At 35.6% G+C, this 18,991-nt stretch overlaps 2 protein-coding genes across 6 annotated transcripts in view; one reads left to right on the forward strand and one right to left on the reverse strand.

Annotated features, from left to right (window-relative positions):
* The window catches only part of METTL21A (methyltransferase 21A, HSPA lysine), a 51,170-nt gene extending 47,504 nt beyond the window's left edge, over positions 1–3,666 (forward strand). The window contains exon 4 of one of the 2 annotated variants that reach the window (XM_021667151.2): positions 1,853–3,666. In XM_021667151.2, coding sequence (XP_021522826.2) covers positions 1,853–1,866 — 14 coding nt within the window. In that variant the 3' untranslated portion in view covers positions 1,867–3,666. The remainder of the gene's footprint in view (positions 1–1,852) is intronic. The other variant, XM_064373102.1, reaches the window with a different exon arrangement.
* CREB1 (cAMP responsive element binding protein 1) overlaps positions 1–18,991 on the reverse strand; it is a 77,354-nt gene that overhangs the window by 21,882 nt on the left and 36,481 nt on the right. For 3 of the 4 annotated variants that reach the window (XR_001106407.3, XM_012446050.2, XM_012446049.2), the window contains 4 exons: positions 17,576–17,676; positions 14,714–14,856; positions 9,597–9,779; positions 7,406–7,556 (listed from right to left, as the gene is read on the reverse strand). Coding sequence is in view for 3 of the 4 variants with exons in the window: in XM_012446050.2 (XP_012301473.1) it covers positions 7,406–7,556; positions 9,597–9,779; positions 14,714–14,856; positions 17,576–17,676 (578 nt within the window). In the remaining variant the exon portion in view is untranslated. The other variant, XM_012446051.3, reaches the window with a different exon arrangement.

The raw sequence follows: 18,991 nt of genomic DNA on the forward strand, positions 1-18,991 counted from the left end.
GCAAAGAGGAGAAGTCTAAAATGAGCCATGTGTTTAAAGCTTAGAGTCAGATATGTTAATGTGTATTCATATTTATTTTAAGTGTATAGTTGTCCTTCAGTATCTGTGGGGGATTGGTCCCAGGAACTCTCATGAATACCAAAATCCACAGATACTCAAATCCCTTATATAAGATGTCATTACTCTTTCCCTAAGCGGCCTGAGGTAATCTGTGAAAATGGCTCTATTCACTTGACCTGGAGAACCCCACAAAAATCATGAAAATTAAGAGGTTCCAATCTTCGTGTTCACGTTAAGAACATTCGTGAAACTGCCAGGCCATCAAGGGTATGCATATATGAAATGCCATGAAGTATCTGAAAGATGTTACTTTATAGAAAGAGTGCGTACCATTCTGATGTTACAATGGTGGAGTTGGCAGGTGTGCACAGGCCAAGCAGTGGGGCTGGACACAAGGTTGGTGGCCCAAAAAGAGTGCTGAATTTTTGCTGCACATGCTTAAAAATGCAGACAGTAATGCTGAACTTAACGGTTTAGATGTAGATTCTCTGGCCATTGAGCACATCCAAGTGAACAAAGCACCTACCATGAGCTGCTGGACCTACAGAGCTCATGGTCAGATTAACCCATACATGAGCTCTCCTGCCACATTTCTTATTAAAAAGGAACATACTTGTTCCTAAACCAGAAGAAGAGGTTGCCCAGAAGAAAAAGATATTCCAGAAGAAACTGAAGAAACAAAAACCTAGGGCACAGGAGCAAGTTCAACATTAAAATAAATGCAATTAAAAGGAAAAGAAAATGGCCTAATATTTGCATATAACCTATATGCATCCTCCTGTATACTTAAAATCATCTCTAGATTACTTAAAATATCTAATACAATATCTAAATTACTTTTTTATTTATATTATTTTTTTAATTGTTATATTGTTACTTTTTTTCTTGAATGTTTTAAATCTATGGGTGGTTGAATCCACAGATATGGAACCTATGGAAAACAGAGCCAACTATATATAAAGATACAGAAATAAGAATGTGTGCATATATGAAGGTTGGTCGGTTGGCCTGTCTGTCCATCTATCCATCCATCCATCTATCTATTTTTTTGAGACAGAGTTTCACTCATTTCCCAGGCTGGAGTGCAGTGGCGCCATCTTAGCTCACTGTAACCTCCACCTCCCAGGTTCAAGCAATCCTCCTGCCTCAGGCTCCTACGTAGCTGGAATTATAGATGCACACAACCACACCCGGCTAAATTTTCCATTTTTAGTAGAGATGTGGTTTCACCATATTGGCCACCAATTTCTAATAAAGGAACTAGGGAATCATTGAAAAATGGCTGATTCTAAGACTAGGGAAGGGAAAACACAAGATGAGAATTTGAACCTGGACAATTTTGTAGTGTCAGCAAGTAAAGACATGCTTAAAAAAAAAATGGGGCATGTCAAAAGGACACAGAAGACAACTTATAAAAGATTCCAGTGGCCAAAGCGAGAATAAAATGAACAACATAATAAATAATAATGGTATTGGGTTACAACTCCCAAAATAAAATATTTATGTGTCTGTATTGATATAAATAAATAATGTGGAGAAGAAACAAATCTTATTTATAGAATTCAGTTGTTAAATGCAGAAGGGACAGGGATACAGAACATTCCCATTAGAAAAGCAAATACTAGTAATTACTGTAGACAGGATTCACTGATGAATTCTAAAATTGGTGGGCAAAACTTTAAAAAGAAAAAAATATATCTGCATAGCCTCCAAGTATCTCTTCTAAAATACACCTAATTACTGTGGTAGTTTTAATATATGACCACAAACTCTTTCATATTCTCCCTTTCAGGAGGTGAAATTTAATTCTCTTCCCCTTGAATATGGGCTGGACAAAGAGAAAATGGTAGCTCAACAGTGGAGACACCTGGATAGCACTTTAACCAAGCGATTAAAGTTAACATCGCCAGTTATGTCTGTGCTCCCTTTATGATACTAGAGGGGCACATTATACCTCTGTGGAATTCTTCCCCCAAACTCACTAACCGTAAGAAAACACTGTATAAATGCAAATTGAGGGATATTCTAAAAGAAAACAGATCACTACTCTTCAAAAGTGACAAGGCCATCAAAGACAAGGAAACAGAAACTTTCACAGACTGAAGGAGATGATAAATGCAATATGGCACCCAAATTGGATTATATAAGTAAAAAAACTGGGGAAAGAAAATGTATAATTCAGTTAACGGTATTATACCAATGTACTTCTTACTTTTGATAAATGTACCCTGGTTATGTAATATATTAAGATTAGAGGAAGCTGGATGAAGGGTATCTGGAACTCTGTAGTACTATTTTTACAACTCTTTTGTAAGTTTATAATTACTTAAAAATGTATTAAAAATATATATTTACCTTTCTTTGTACTGGTTTGAGTAAAAAACTTGACTCTACAATGTTAACATTTTAGATGGTGAAATTAGAAGTAATTAAATTTTTAGATGTTTCCTAATTTACTTATAATGAACGTGTTTTACTTGCTAATTTTAAAAATTGATTGTAATGTACATACTCTTTAGTAACTTGCTTTTTGTCCACTGAGAACATCTTCCTATCTTAATAAAAATACATCTTTCTTTTTCTTTTTTTTTTTTGAAACAGTCTCGCACTGTCACACAGCCTGGAGTGCAGTGGCGTGATCTCGGCTCACTGTAATCTCTGCCTCCTGAGTTTGAGCAATTCTCCTACCTCAGCCTCCCAAGCAGCTGGGACCACAGGCATGTGCCACCATGTCCAGCTAATTTTTTTGTATTTTTAGTAGAGATGGGGTTTCACAGTTGGCCAGGATGGTCTCCATCTCCTGACCTTGTGAGCCGCCCGCCTCGGCCTCCCAAAGTGTTGGGATTACAGGCATAAGCCACCATGCCTAGCCTCTTTTTTTATTCTTAATGGCTAGTTGTATATAGTTGAATGGATATATTTTAATTCATATCAAATACATTTTAATTTTTTTTTTAGAATTTCTCAAATTTTTTACCCTATCAATTTTCTAGGAATCTATTTATCCCTCGACTCTTTAGTTTTCTAATATTATTTGTTAAAATGTTTGCTACTTTATCTTTTACTTTGCTAAATAGGTGTTTTATAGTTTTATATGGTCAAATCCATTTAACTTTTCCTTTGTTACTTCTGCCTTTAGGGAATCTACTATTAAAATCCTCCTACAGTGTAAAGTTACATAAAGGCAAAGGTGATAGATTGTATTACTTTCATAATTTTTCACTGCCTACTTCCTGTAGGAAGAGTTCATTCCCACTCCACTGACTTTGGGCTAGTCCTTGACTGTGCTGTGGCCAAGAAGGCACAAGAAGATGTAATGTTCACCACAATCAAGTGAATGCTTTCAAAAGCATTGCCCTCTTCTCAAAGAGGTGCTGCTCTAGGCCAGGATCCTAGAACCAGATGGGTATGTGTAGGAGAGCAACAGCAACTGACCTGCAGCTGCCAACATGTAACATAAGTGAGGAAGAAATTTTGTTTTAAGACACTGAGATTTGTGGTTATTATTGTAGTAACACAAATTAATAAAACAACTGTCTACATTTTCTTTTAGAATGTTTACCACATCTTCATCTTAAAATAAATGGAAATTTGGATAGTGATGAATTTTTTGGATCACAATCTTTTCTTATCAAAGTTTAGTTTAAGATAGGCTGTGTTTGATATGCCTAATGAATATTCATCCTAGTGAGCATGCTCAGGAGGAGGGTGCTTCTCTTAACTTTTCCACTGAAATAGCCACAATAGAAGAGGAAACCGCTGGGTGCAGTGGCTCAAGCCTGTAATCCCAGCACTTTGGGAGGCCGAGGTGGGCAGATCACAAGGTCAAGAGATCGAGACCATCCTGGCCAACATGGTGAAACCCCGTCTCTACTAAAAATACAAAAATTAGCTGGGCGTGGTGGTGTGCGCCTGTAGTCCCAACTACTCAGGAGGCTGAGGCAGGAGAATTGCTTGAACCCAGGAGGTGGAGGTTGCAGTGAGCCGAGATTGTGCCACTGCACTACAGCCTGGCGCCTGGCAACAGAGTGAGACTCTGTCTCAAAAAAATAAATAAATAAAAAAAGAAGAGGAAACCAAATATGGAGATTCTGGGGGTGCAGCAAAAACCAACCACTACTGGTATAAATTTCTTTTAAATCTCTTATTTTGCCTTAAAAATAAAGTATATTTCTCTCAAATATTTTAGCAAAATGAACATTCAAGGAAAGCATTCCACATTCACCTCCTAATGCTAAATATTCCCTAGCACACTGCCATGTGCTCTGGTTTGAGAGGCAGAGCAGAAGATGGCTGCATACTGGAATCAGTGAAGTAGCATGTTTATAGGCCTTGGTGCCAGATATGGGTTCAAATTTCAGTTCTCCTAATCTCATAAGTGTGTGACTTTTGGCAAAAATATTTAAATTTTCTCTGTTATTTACCTTCTCCTCCTCTAGAGTGGGTATAAGCTTCTACCTCACTGTAGGAAGAATTAATAAAATAATATATACTGGGGCTTAATAAATAGTACTCAGCAGAAAGGTCAAAGCCAGAAAGAATACATAGAATTAAGAGGTATCAGCATATAAAGTAATGCCTGAAATACATGGCTATGGATGAAGGTTCAAGGGAGAAATCCGAAAGGCAGTCAGAAAACCAGGTGAAGTAAGCCAAGGAAGAGTTTACGGTAATGATAAGTCAAAAGTGTCAAATACTTCCTAGAGTTAAATTATTATTATTATTTTTTAGATGAAGTTTTGCTCGTTGCCCAGGCTGCAGTGCAGTGGTGGTAATCTAGGCTTACTGCAACCTCCACCTTCCAGTTTCAAGTGATTCTCCTGCCTCAGCTTCCCGAGTAGCTGTGATTACAGGTGCCTGCCACCATGCTTGGCTAATTTTTCTATTTTTAGTAGAGACGGGGTTTCACCATGTTGGCCAGGCTGGTCTTGAACTCCTAACCTCCTGATCCACCCGCCTCGACCTCCCAAAGTGCTGGGATTACAAGCGTGAGCCACTGCGCCCAGCCTGCACCCAGCCTGAGTTAAATGAAAGAAAATACTAGATTTGCCAAGTAGGAGGGAATTTGTACCTATTTATAGACATATGAGTGGTATGATAGTCAAAGACACCAGATTCCAGTGAATGGAGGCTGAAAAGGTAGAAGCAGTAGTAATCTGGTAATGAAGAGGAAAAGGAACTATAGCAAAATCAATGGGAAGTTTCCTTTTTAAAGAATAAGTTAACTAAATCCAAGCAAAGTAATGTTATAAAAGAGTCCATGGTAGGTCGGGTGTGGTGGCTCACGCCTGTAATCCCAGCACTTTGGGAGGCCGAGGTGGGCGGATCACCAGAGGTCAAGAGATCAAGACCATCCTGGCCAATGTGGTGAAACCCCATCTCTACTAAAAATACAAAAAAATTAGCCAGGCATCGTGGTACGCGCTTGTAGTCCCAGCTACTCAAGAGGCTGAAGCGGAAGAATCACTTGAACCGGGAGGCGGAGGTTGCAGTGAGCTGAGACTGCACTCCAGCCTGGTGACAGAGAGAGACTTCACCTCAAAAAAAAAAAAAAAAGTCCATGGTAAGTCAGGCAGCTTCCCTGAAGATCTCAGGCAAGCAAAGGTTGGTAGTAACTGTAGTTATGTGTGCCCTGTTCCTAACTTGGTGGTGGCAGTGGTCATAAATCTGAAGGAAAAATGAATAGAGGAAAAAGGAAATTTGGTCTGCCAGTCAACAGGGGGGAAACATTTTGTTCCACAGAGCCAAACTACACAGACATAAACAGAAGTCCTTCTGTTGATTTTTTATAATCAAAAAGATTTATTTTCTGATTCCTTTCCTATGTTTGCTTAGAACTGTTTTCTTTAATAAGCAGTGTTGTCTTAAATATTACTACTCAGCCTTTGCTTGAGACTTCTTAATCAGACTTGCTTCTAATTTTAAGGGTTTCCTTATAAACATTTTTAAAAACTAAAAATATTTTAATTTATATTTAAAAATATATTTAAATTATGAATGCAGCTTTCATCCTTCTGTTTAGTAAAACTTAAATACTCAAAATCACAGATGGATGGAGCACAAATAAGTCACTTGGGGGCCAGGTGCGGTGGCTCACACCTGTAATCCCAGCACTTTGGGAGGCTGAGGAGGGCAGATCACGAGATCAAGAGTTCAAGACCAGCCTGGCCAACATGGTGAAACCCTGTGTCTACTAAGAATACAAAAAATTAGCTGGGCGTGGTGGCAGGTGCCTGTAATCCCAGCTACTAGGGAGGCTGAGGCAGGAGAATTGCTTGAACCTGGGAGGCAGAGGTTGCAGTGATGCAGTGAGCTGAGATCTGCCATTGCACTCCAGCCTGGGCGACAGAGCAAGACTCTGTCTCGGGAGCGGGGAGCAAAAAGTCACTTGGCTTGTTTCCAATTCTTTTTCTAATATCCTGGGAAAATCTCGCCATTTCTCACAGCTTAGACATAATTTACTAACATTGTGACAGCTAAGAATATTTTAGGAACAAAGAAGTTGATCTGAGCTGTAAGTGAAATTGCACATTTAAAAAACTCATTTCAACAGAGCACTACAGTTACAAAGTGCTTTCAAAGGAATTATCTTACTTGACTCTTAAAACAATACTCAAACTTTTAAAATCTTTACATACCCTTATTTTCATTTTCTTCTGTCTCAGTCACTTCTGTATGAAAATTCTAAACTAAATATTTAGTAACATTTTTATTGTTTTTGATGGCAAAATCATTTATAGCAATGAAGTTACTTTCTGAGAATTGCTTTACCAACATTTCATAGATTTTGAATGTAGTATTTTTTGAAGACTATAGTTTAAGATTTTTGTCTGTAATGTGGTATTCTTAGAATTAATGTATTTTTGAAGAATCTTTAGATATTAAAATGTTATTATTTTGAGTAAAGATAATATTCATTAAAGCAGGAACTGGCCACCATACATTTACTTTATATCAAGTAAATTTAATATAGATAAAACTTAACACACAGTTAATACACATATATGAAACTCTTGATCTTCTTGAACAATACTACATATGAAATGAAACCATTTTAAAGTAACCTGGCTAGCTGGTTGGAGGGCAAACATAAGAAAGTTGTGCATTAAATCTCCTGTGGGGAAACTGCATGAAAGAAAACTACTCCATAATCAAAGATTGACCCATAATCCTATAGCCATATAAGTGCAGCTTATTAAATAAGGAAAATTTAGCAAGATCCATTACTTCTGCCAGGAAAAAAAAATGCAAAGATCCTATTACCAGTACATGTAAAGACACACATCCAGCAGAATGTGAAGACATACATGACCCACAACAGTCTAAGTCAATGCAGTCTATGTACCTGTTCTTCATTAGACGGACCTCTCTCTTTCGTGCTGCTTCTTCAGCAGGCTGTGTAGGAAGTGCTGGGGAGGATGCCATAACAACTCCAGGAGCAATAGTGCTAGTGGGTGCTGTGCGAATCTGGTATGTTTGTACATCTCCAGAGGCAGCTGAAAAAAATAGTGAGCATGGTGTAAGACAGAAACATTGCAACTTGATTCAATTATATATATCAATCATCAATCTAAGCATGTATTTTGAACTAAAAGGGAAACAAAAAAGAAAAGATGATTCTGGCTAAAGTATGGAAAGAATCAGCACTCTTTGCACCACTACTAACAAATAATTCCCAATGTAATGTATTTATTACAGTAACCTATATCTGCTGGATCTTATGCTGTATTTTTCATTTGAATGCAGTTCTATTCTGTCGTTAACATGCTTACCAACCTTAAGTCTAAAAGGTAAGTGGGGCACAGCTTGGATGATCTTCCTAGATAGAGTATAGTCCTCAATGTCTTCCTTTGATATTGGTAAATTCATATTAAAAAATTTCAAGTAGACTCTTGCCACGACATAAAAACCACCATGATTTTTCATAAAATAGCAAAATGAAAAAGAAAATAAAGCATTATGGTCAACTATTATAAATTTCTAATTAAAACAAAACTGAAAGTATGAAAAAGTGTATCACTTGATACCAATTATATTATTTGAAAACATATTGTTTTAATGTAAATGATAATGACTAAATAAACTGAAGTTTTATTTTTCTAACTGATGCACCATTTGTAAAAACAAACAGAATCACTATTTGTCAAACTGCTTCTAAAAACAGCATAATAATATGTTCTCCTAAGAATAAGCAACCTAATGTTACTTAAAAGAATTTGAAGGTCTTCATAAAATTATTCATATTAATTTTAATATCAATTAAAATGTATGGTTTGAGTGGAAAAGATTTATATACTAAACATGTTACCATCTTCAAACTGACGTTCAGAATTCAAATTCACTGACATCCTGCTTTACAATTTTTGAGTACCTGCATGTAAAGTGAAAAGGTGTTTTACTCTCATCAATAAGCAAAATATTATCTTTTTCAAATACTCGTTTAATAACAGAATATATTCTGTAAACATTAGGGTTCTTTAAATAAGTTATGACTCTCTCCAGTTGGTGTTTCAGGATTATTCAATTATCCATGGTAAAAGAATACAACTATCATTACCTAACACAGGCAAAATGCATTATTATTTATAAAAATATTTTCAGAAACAAATTTATTATTATTTCCTCAGTCAGCAATTTCTAAGCTGGCATTAACTATGTTCTTCAAATATTCAAACAAATCCAAAGAAAAATGGTTAACTGCTATCCATAAAGAGTCCTGAAATACACAGGAAAAAAAAAAAAAAGCAAAAACAAACAAACCACCACCAAAAAAGCAACTTCTATAATTTGTCAAAAATTTAACGACTACTTTTTCTCTAAAGAGCAGCAGATTTGCATACTGGTCTAAGTTCTTGTGGAATATACTGTTTTCATATGAAATAAAAACTGGGTCAAGTGGAGAGGCATCTCAGCACTTTGGGAGGCCAAGAAAGGAGGATTCCTTGAGGCCAGGAGTTCAAGACTAACCTAGGCAACATGGCGAGACCCTGTCTCTAGAAAAAGAATAAAAATAATAATAAAAACTGATGATTTTAGCAAAGAAGATTTAAATTTCTCTTGAATAAAAGGCAGAGAAACAGAATCCTGAACTTCTGAAGATTCTTTTCAGAGATTTAGTGCAACTCTTATTTGACACATGAAACAAACAAACAAAATACTTTTCTGAGGCCCAGAGAAGCTGGGTTTTACTCAAGGTGTCATAGCAGATCCATGCAGTTAGTTATAGAAGCCATCTTTCTTAACTCCGGATTTCCTGGTCTTTCCTTCTAACCTACCCTGTTTCTTCTACTCCAAATAATAAAGATGTTAAATGCAGATGTAATATTTTTAAAACTGAAAATAGTTGTTTTTATGCCATGACATTTTGGTCCAATTGGAATAATGGAAAAGTTCATCGAAAAATACTATCTATATTGAAGAAATGTTAACTACATTTGAACAGTGCTTTGCAAATGATACTTACTTTTTCTGTGAGTTTATAAAATTTTAGTTATTTTGAAGAATTTACCACACCTGTGAATTCTGAATTCCCTTACCTTGAACAACAACTTGGTTGCTGGGCACTAAGATCTGCTGTCCATCAGTGGTCTGTGCATACTGTAGAATGGTAGTACCCGGCTGAGTGGCGGCTGCATTGGTCATGGTTAATGTTTGCAGGCCCTGTACCCCATCGGTACCATTGTTAGCCAGCTGTATTGCTCCTCCCTGGGTAATGGCAACTAAAATCCAATGGATTTTATAGTTACAAGTTTAATAATACCATATAAGACTTTTAAAACACTAAATCCAATGTAGAATAATTTGTAAAATATCTAGGAGAAATTATAGCAAATAACATCACCAAGAAAGGTCTGATATATTCAAGTAACCTGCTTCTCAGGAAACCCATATTCAATTTCTATAATAGAAATGCACTCTATGAACTGCATCATTTATAATAATAATAGCTGTTAATAATTTTTTAAAAAACAGGTAAGTGGGAAAATATTAAATTCCTTCTAAAGTTATTTGGTTCTGAGGAGGTTCTGACAAGTATTAATACATTGAGCATTAACTACACAATGTATTAATACTTGTCCCATTAGTAAATAATTTCTGGAAAGTAGGATTTTTCTTATCCACTTTAATGCACTTAGCACAGTGGCAGGCATGAAACAGGCTCCCAATAAATGGTTGTTTTAACATATAATTAATAAAGCAGTTCATCAGTGCATCCTATTCCCTGTTGTAGAAATTCATTAACAATATCGAATCCACTGAATGAAACAACTGAAATATCCTATCGAACTTAATTATTAACAGTCTCCTATGAAATTTTAAAATCAGCTCAAGATCATCATTTAGAAAAAAATGTTTTACTGTCATTTCTAATTTAATACATATCCAAGCATTCTCATATAGAATCCTTTGTTGTTTATACCCTAATTAACCACACATGCCATTCATTTGTTAAACAATAAATCAGTCAACGTTTGCTCATACTAGTAGATATTTCACTTTATGAAAAACTAAATCACCTTTATGCTACAGTACATAGAAAAATTTAATTTAAGAATTAGATTATTTATTTGGAAGAAGCATTCTTTAGATAGGTGGTAATATCCTCCCTAGATAATTCTCCCTGTAGGGGTTGAGCTTTTCAGAAAGAGAAGGACCAGAAATCACAGTATCACATATAAAACTGCATAACTGATTTTACCTGAGTAAGAAAAAAGTAAACAATGCAGGAAAGTCAACATGTCTGACTTAAGCATGTTACTGTCCACTAGAAGGGAATTAGTTTGGTATCAGTTGTCCACCAGCTATGGGAAATGGTAACAGCCTGAGTCATCTGTACATGGAAAATGGATTATATACTGCCCGATTAAGAAATAAGAAGGGTTAATAGCTACAGTGTGGTTAGTTTAGCAAAATGATACTTGTGAAAATTAAGACATTGGCATATGCACTGATCTAGTTTAGCTAATCCCAGAAGTTTTACTTATCTTAGGCAAGGGGAAAAAAAAGAATAAGAACTAAGATTAATTTTGCATGATTACTTGTAAGAATCAGAAGGTTAACAGAATCAAACCACAATTTCTCATTTAGAGTTAATGAGTAAATTCTACCGTATTTAACATACCAATTTCTTCTTGACTACAGAGCAGTGAGTGACCTCAAGGTGGGAAGAAAGAAGCAGAAACAGTAAACTCATGTATGACAAGACTGGGTTGTAGTGTGAGTTCCATCACTATCAGTTTTTTGTTTTAATTTTTTTCTTTTGAGACAGGGTCTTGTCCTGTCTTCCAGGCTGGAGTGCATTGGCAAGACCATAGCTCACTGTAGCCTCCAACTGCTGGACTCATGTGATTCTCCTGCCTCAGTCACCCAAGTAGCTAGCACAGGCTATCAGGCCCCACTAATTTTCTAAAAACATTTTTTTTTTTTGTAGAGATAGGGTTTTGCTATGTTGCCCGGGCTGATCTTGAACTCCTGGCCTTAAGCAGTCCTCCCGCCTTGGCCTCCCCAAGTGTTGGGATCTCAGGTCTGAGCCACTGTGCCCTGCCATCACAAAACTGTTATTTGATTCTGTTATCTCTTCTATAAAAATAAAAGCATCTGGGTTCTAGCCACTAAGTACAATTAATGCAAGTATCAAATGAGGTCACGTATATGAAAATACTTTGGAAACTGAAGTCTGATCCTATTGAACATGGTTCTTCTCTATAGTATTTATGTATACACTTCATATTTCAAAAGGATTTGAGATACCTTTCAGTAAAACACAACTCATTAAAACAATAAAAAGAAGTTAAGTAATGGATGTATCCTTAGTTATATAAAACAATTCTAGAAGAAAATCTAGACTAAGAAAAGAATACAATTAAAAGTTAGCTAAGAATCTGAGTAGCTGGAATAAAGAGGGAAACATCATGAGTCATAGTTTTATTTAGTGAAACAAAAAAATTCAAGTTCAAAATGACAGACATATGTTTTCTACCTAAGAGCAGAATCACTAACAAGACTTTACTATCTGGGACACTGAACAGATAAATCTAGAAACAGCATGAATTTAGAAAAATAACCAAATTTAAGGAAGGAGTGGAAATTCATGCATCCACCTGGAAGGGGACTTGGGGAAGGATATGCTCTAATTTGATAATTCCACTCTTAGGATATTTAAATAGCATTGTTTGAAACAGTAGAAATGTCCTAAATGTTCATCAGCCAGAGAATGTTTAAATAAATGCTATATTTACACAGTGAAACACAATGCAACTATTAAAGAAACAATATACATAACTATGTGTTTATATATCTATGGTGAATTCTGACAAACATGTTGACTGTATAAGTTAAGAAATATATAAATGTTGCTGTATATGTATTTATTACATTGCTCTTAATGAAAAGAAGAACACGTTAAATCAGTTCCATCAAAGCCATGTGTGTATACACAGAGAGGACATAGGATAAAAATAATGAACAAAGCTTTAAAAATTTCAATGTATTAATCTCTCTCTCTCTCTTTTTTTTTTGAGATGGAGTCTTGTTCTGTCACTCAGGCTGGATGCAGTGGTGCGATCTCAGCTCACTGCAACCTTCCCTTCCCAGGATTCAAGCAATTCTCCTGTATCAGCCTCCTGAGTAGCTGGGATTACAGGTGCCCAACACTGTTTTTAGTAGAGACAGGTTTCACCACGTTGGCCAGGCTGGTCTTGAACTCTTGACCTCGTGATCCATGGCCTGGGCCTCCCAAAGTGCTAGGATTACAGGTGAGAGCCACCATGCCTGGCTTAATCTCTTAAAACTAGCAATTTCAGCTACTGGAGGAGAGGAATGTACCAAATTAAACATCTATGGGGGCAGTGATACTTCTCTACCCTTCCCTTCTCCTTTTTAGATTCTGATAGGCCTCTTAAGAGCATGTTTCCTAATTCAAGTGAGAATCTCTGTAATAGTTAATCTGCTACTGACAGGAGTATGTTGTATCCCTCAGATATGCTGAAGTAGGGGAAAAATAAAGATCATGTATCAATGTCTTACAATACATATCTTGAATAACTAAAGTATCTGGTATAAGGCTTCAACTAAAAATACACACATGCACAGAGTTGTAGGTATAGAGTTGTACTTTATATCTGCCACAAAGATCTTAAGAAGAAAAAAGGTGACTAAGCTAATTGAGCATACTCAATATAAAAAGCTTAGTCAAAAATGCCTTCCTTCAACTTCCTTCAAACTTCCTTAGTCTCAAAAGTTTCAGTGTTGGCAGAGTTAAAAAGTTTGCTACTTGAGAACTTGTCTTTAATACAATTGGGAATGCAAATTAGTTATGCAAACCAAGGTTGAACTGGAACTGAAAAATAACATGGGGGTCAAACTTTTATGCATATTTCTTAATTGTTAAATTATTTTTATAAATAGAGATGGAGTCTTGAATTCCTGGAGGGCTAAGTGATCCTTCCACTTTGGCTTCCCAAAGTGCTGGGAATACAAGCGTGAGCCACTGTGCTGGGTCTCAGACTTTTATGCATATTTCTGATACAGATTTCCTCAGGGCATTAGGAAACTAACTCAATAAAGAAGTTTCAATGTGTGCATTTAATTTGTAACTAAGGTGGGTGGGGGAAAGGATATAAATGGGCTGCACTGGTTTTAATGAACAGATACAAGTGAAAACATCACTGAGTGAATAAAGCACTTTCAGAGGCAATTAAAAAAAAAAAATAAAAAGTACCACTCACACAAATGCTTTTTGATCAAACAAAATAAAATTCAAGGCCAGGTGCAGTGGCTTATTTTGTTATCCCAGCACTTTGGGAGGCTGAGGTATGCAGACCACAAGGTTAACAGATAGAGACCATCCTGGCCAACAGGGTGAAACTCTGTCTCTACTAAAAATACAAAAATTAGCTGGGCAGGGTGGCGCATGCCTGTAGTCCCAGCTACTCAGGAGGCTGAGGCAGGAGAATTGCTTGAATCTAGGAAGTGGAGGTTGCAGTGAGCTGATGTCGCACCACTGCACTCCAGAAAAAGAAAATTCAACAGTGCCTTGTAACAGATTTTGGTTAAAGAAAAGAAGACAGACCTAAGTTTCAGACATTATAGAAATGAAAACATTTTAATAATTTTGTAAGAGAAATATTTGCTTTTTGTGGGCCAAAAAGTAAAGTATCTTACTATCTTTCATATGAAAAGGAATAACTGAATGTGCTGACTAAAACCAAGCCACCCTTATCGCCACCTGAAACATTAAATACTAAGGTATTAAAATGCTACTTTCAGAAGGCAAGACAAACTATTAAAATGAATACCGAGATATATTCAAGGAATGTTTTTTGTTTTTTTTTTAATCTAAAAAACTCATGTTCTCTCAACACATGAGGAATAAAACCTAGGGTCTCAATTAGTGGTTCAAAAACTTCAGGCTTTTCATGCATCTGTAAAAAAAACAAAAGGACATCTAAAAGGCTTATATACTTGACTAATCCTAAGATTCTCTGAAGAAAAGAAAATACTACCATTAAAGACCTCTGCATATTGAAGAGTAAAAGAAATATAATGGCAGCAAAATTGAGAAAAGACTTGGCACTTATATGGTTTCTTGGAAGAGAATGCAACCATTAGCTTTTCTCCTCACTTTTTCAAACAGATATTATCTATTACTCACTGTACTGTCCACTGCTAGTCTGGTAAATTGGAGTTGGCACCGTTACAGTGGTGATGGCAGGTGCTGAAGTCTCCTCTTCAGATTTCTCTTCTTCAATCCTTGGCACTCCTGGTGCATCAGAAGATAAGTCATTCAAAATTTTCCTAGAAAATTAGAAAACTAGAATAATTAAAAATATAAGTAAAATTTATTGGCTAAATACAAATAATAAAGATGAGAAAACTGACAGAAAGCTGCTAGTGATTAGGACAGAAGTTTATTTTTTCTGAGATGGAGTCTTGCTCTGTCACCCAGGCTGGAGTACAGTGGGGTGATCTTGGCTTACTGTAACCTCCGCCTCCTGTGTTCAAGCAATTCTCCTGCATCAGCCTTCTGAGTAGCTGGGATTACAGGCACCCACCACCATGCCCAGCTAAGTTTTTTTTGTATTTTTAGTAGAGATGGGGTTTCACTATGTTGTCCAGGCTGGTCTCGAACTCCTGACCTCAAGTGATCTGCCCACCTCAGCCTCCCAGAATGCTGGGATTACAGGCGTGAGCCACCGTGCCTGGCCAGCAGAAGTTTAAAATATATAAATTACAAGAATAAACTCTTAATGGGTCAGAGATTGATCTAGATGTCAAAATGAACCCAAATAAGTACTAAAAAAAAAAGGCTGAATTACCTTTAACCTGAATGTAACAAAGGGTGCAATTAAGGGGAGTAAAAAGACTGACTATATGAAAAACATCTTTTACATTTCAAAGAACACACACACACACACACACACACACACACACACACACACAAAGTTGGAAAGTAAACAAGTCAACAATTAACAAAGGGGAAAAAGATCAAAACCTGATTTTTAAATTCTCAGTTCTCAGATTGGGAAACATAAAAAAGTGTAACAATACCTGTTAGCGAAGCTACAAAAAAAAACATACTCTCATACATTGCTACTGGGAGTATAAAATTGGCACAACCCTGATGTAAGGAATTTGGTGACATTTAAGGAAACCTAAGTGTTCATGCCTCAATCCCACTTCCAGGAATTCACCCCACTTCCAACAATATGAAAATAAACTCGCTTAAGATTATTACCATTAGCACTGTTTGTAACTGCAAAATATTGGAAACATATATCCAAGGTCTAAAATACAAAAAAAAAAAAAAAAAAGGAAAAAATATACCAGAAACAATCTATATGCCCATATGTAGGCGAGTGGTACAATAAACTACGGTACATCCAAATAATGGATACAGCATATCTTTTGTGTCAGGAAAAAAGAGAAATAAGAAAATATACATGTATCTGCTCATTTGTTCAAGACAAAAAATCAGAATGGATAAACCAGAGCTTAATGATTTAGCTATTTACTGGGGATGGGTGGGAAAGAAATGAAAACAACAACAACAAAAAAAATGGGCGGCACTACTGAGCATACTTTTTTTGTGCAATTCTGACTTTTAGTACAGTGTTAAATGTTTCCCTTACTAGAAAAAAAAATAAAGATCAACAAGGATAGGGGGAGAAACTCTAAAATGGAACACAAAAAACAAAGGAACCATACCATATTTCAAAGGAATAACATAATCACACTGAAAGGGGGGGGGGAAACTCTAAAAACCCTATGCCAAGTAATTTTTGGTATCTTAAATTTGTAATAAACTAGTTATAAACTCTGCTCCTTTATGCTGTTATCAAAAATGACATCTTCATATATGTGCTTCTTCACAGAAAAAGCTTATTCACAGAAATTTATAGTTATTGTTTTATGTGTTTTATGTTTTATGTGCTTATTCACAGAAATTTATAGTTATTGTTTTATGTGTTTTATATGTTTTATGTGCTTATTCAGAGAAATTTATAGTTATTGTTTTATATCTTTGTCTTTTAAATCACACAGAAAAAAAGAGGAGTTACGAACCAAAAGTATAATAATCCTGGCTTTCATATTTACCTATGTAATTACTAGTAGTATTTGGTTGGATTTGCTTCAGGATCAAATGTGTTATATACTAACATGAGATATACTTCAAAGTTAAAATCTAACATTAGCTATATTTAAAATAAATTATAAATATAAATACATATAACATATACTGGTAATAGAAGATTTCGTAAGACCTCAAAATCAATTTATTGTTAGTCACTTAGGATTCTTAATTGTGAGGACAGAGAAAAGGGTTAGTTTAGTAGCCAACTGGGGGGAAAAAGACCACCGCTTTGAAAAATAGGAATATATAAAAATAAAAATAATTTATACTAACAAGAAAGATAATTATGAGTCTGAAGTTTATTAAAGCTGAAGTAAACTTGCCCTTCCTGAAGATATTTAATGTGGAGTTAATTTTTACACATTATATAATGGTTTTGGTTCACCTTGGAGGCAAGGCATGGACTAGGTAACATCTATAGCTGAACATAAAAATTACAGTAAACTACCCCTAAAATTAGGGGATGTTGGTAAAGCATCACCCCAAGACAATTATTAAATTAATAAATAGCTATCTGTTAAGTACCATGGCACAAAAAATGGTTTGAAATGTGCTACTAAGTAGATAAATAACAGAGCCTCAGAGTTGGCTTATAACTTTTAAATGTTATAACCTTATCAAATGTATTCCAAACTTTTTAAACAGAAAGGCAGCCAGCACAGTCTACAGAACCAGAAACAGAAAGAGAATATCAGGACTGGTGAGAGTAACAAGTGCTCTTATTATGTAGCATAAGCTTCACTTTATTTGAGACAAGTAACTCAAGATGAAGAGAAGTAATCTATAAGGAACTGACTTCAGCAACTAATGGTCTTCTGATATCTCTTTATCTGCAACTACCTAAGACTTCCTCCACATCTTTGATTCTATTAAACTCCATACCTGTAGGAAGGCCTCCTTGAAAGAATTTCCCTTCGCTTTTGGGAATCAGTTACACTATCCACTGATTCTTGTGAATCTTCACTTTCTGCAATAGTTGAAATCTGAAAATAAAGAAAAACTTTATCTTGATAATCAAATTTAGTTCCCATAAAATTTTCATTTAGAAGTCAAACAGAAAAAGTCATATATAAACCATATATATGCTTTAGTAGAAAAAAAAGTCAGTTCTTATGGCAGATAACCACATCAATCACTCTCCCCTTCCCTTTACTTACCCTATAAACTAAGATGAAGTTAGAGAACCTAAAATAGCTGCAGTTTAATTTTTTGTTCAGGACTCCATGTAATAAATCCTGAATGCATCAGTATTACTTATCAGTTTTTTCTTACATCTATTGGAAAAAACTACCAACTAAAATAAGGTTTCTGATACAAGGCATAAAATGGATGGCTAAATATTTGGCCCTAAGTCTATATATTGACTATACATATATTCTTTAACCGTATAAACACTTATGAATATATTTACAGCTGTACAGTAAGACCGGCGATCCATTATCACATCCCTGACAGTTGTTCCTAACAAGTTAGGAAAAACTCCTAACATGTTTCAAAGTTAGCATTCTACAATCACTCTTAAGTAAAAATTCAAGGTAAAGAACTATGCATTTCTGTTAAGAATCCCTGGACTGAAAAGTAATGAAGATAAGTGAATAAAGATTTTACATGGGATATTAATGACAGAAACTGGAATTTACAGATAACTATGTGCCAGGTGTTATGCTAATGCACTTACATATACTACATTACTTAATACTCACAGTAATGTAGGTGCCAAATGGGTACTATACTATTATATCCATTCTACAGATGGAAGAACTAAGGCACAAAGAGTAACTCACCCAAGTCACAAAGCTAGGAAGTAGTGGAGCCACTGTCAATATTTAGTACCTGCATTTTAGACATCCTTACCAGCATCAAAATCCTCGTGGTTCCAGTCTCAAACCAGACCACTCTAGTCTCAAACCAGCTTTGTTAGAAGCAGCAACCAGTGGCATTTTCACACCTTTTTAGACTAGAAGAGTTCACTTACCTAAGTATGCTTGATTGTCAAATTTACACTGTCAAAGTTTCTCTAATCAGCAGAAACCTTTCCTGAACTAGGTGCACATTATGCTGTCAGAGTAAGAATTATACTTAACCAAGACAAAAGGGTCTATGTAGGTTAGCTCCACATCAAAATATATGGCAATGGCAGTAAGAAAACATATTCAGAAGTACTTGAGAAATTCTAAGCATAGTCTATGTATGGTCTGAGCCTAATGGTTCTGCAAAGTGGGCATTCATTTTGACAGGGCTTTGTGATATGCATGCTCATTTAAAAATGAAACCAGGTAAATCTAGTAACTTTTAGTT

Source organism: Aotus nancymaae, unplaced genomic scaffold, assembly GCF_030222135.1.
Source record: "Aotus nancymaae isolate 86718 unplaced genomic scaffold, 86718_ANA_hifiasm-v0.15.2.pri h1tg000008l, whole genome shotgun sequence".
NCBI lineage: Eukaryota > Metazoa > Chordata > Mammalia > Primates > Aotidae > Aotus > Aotus nancymaae.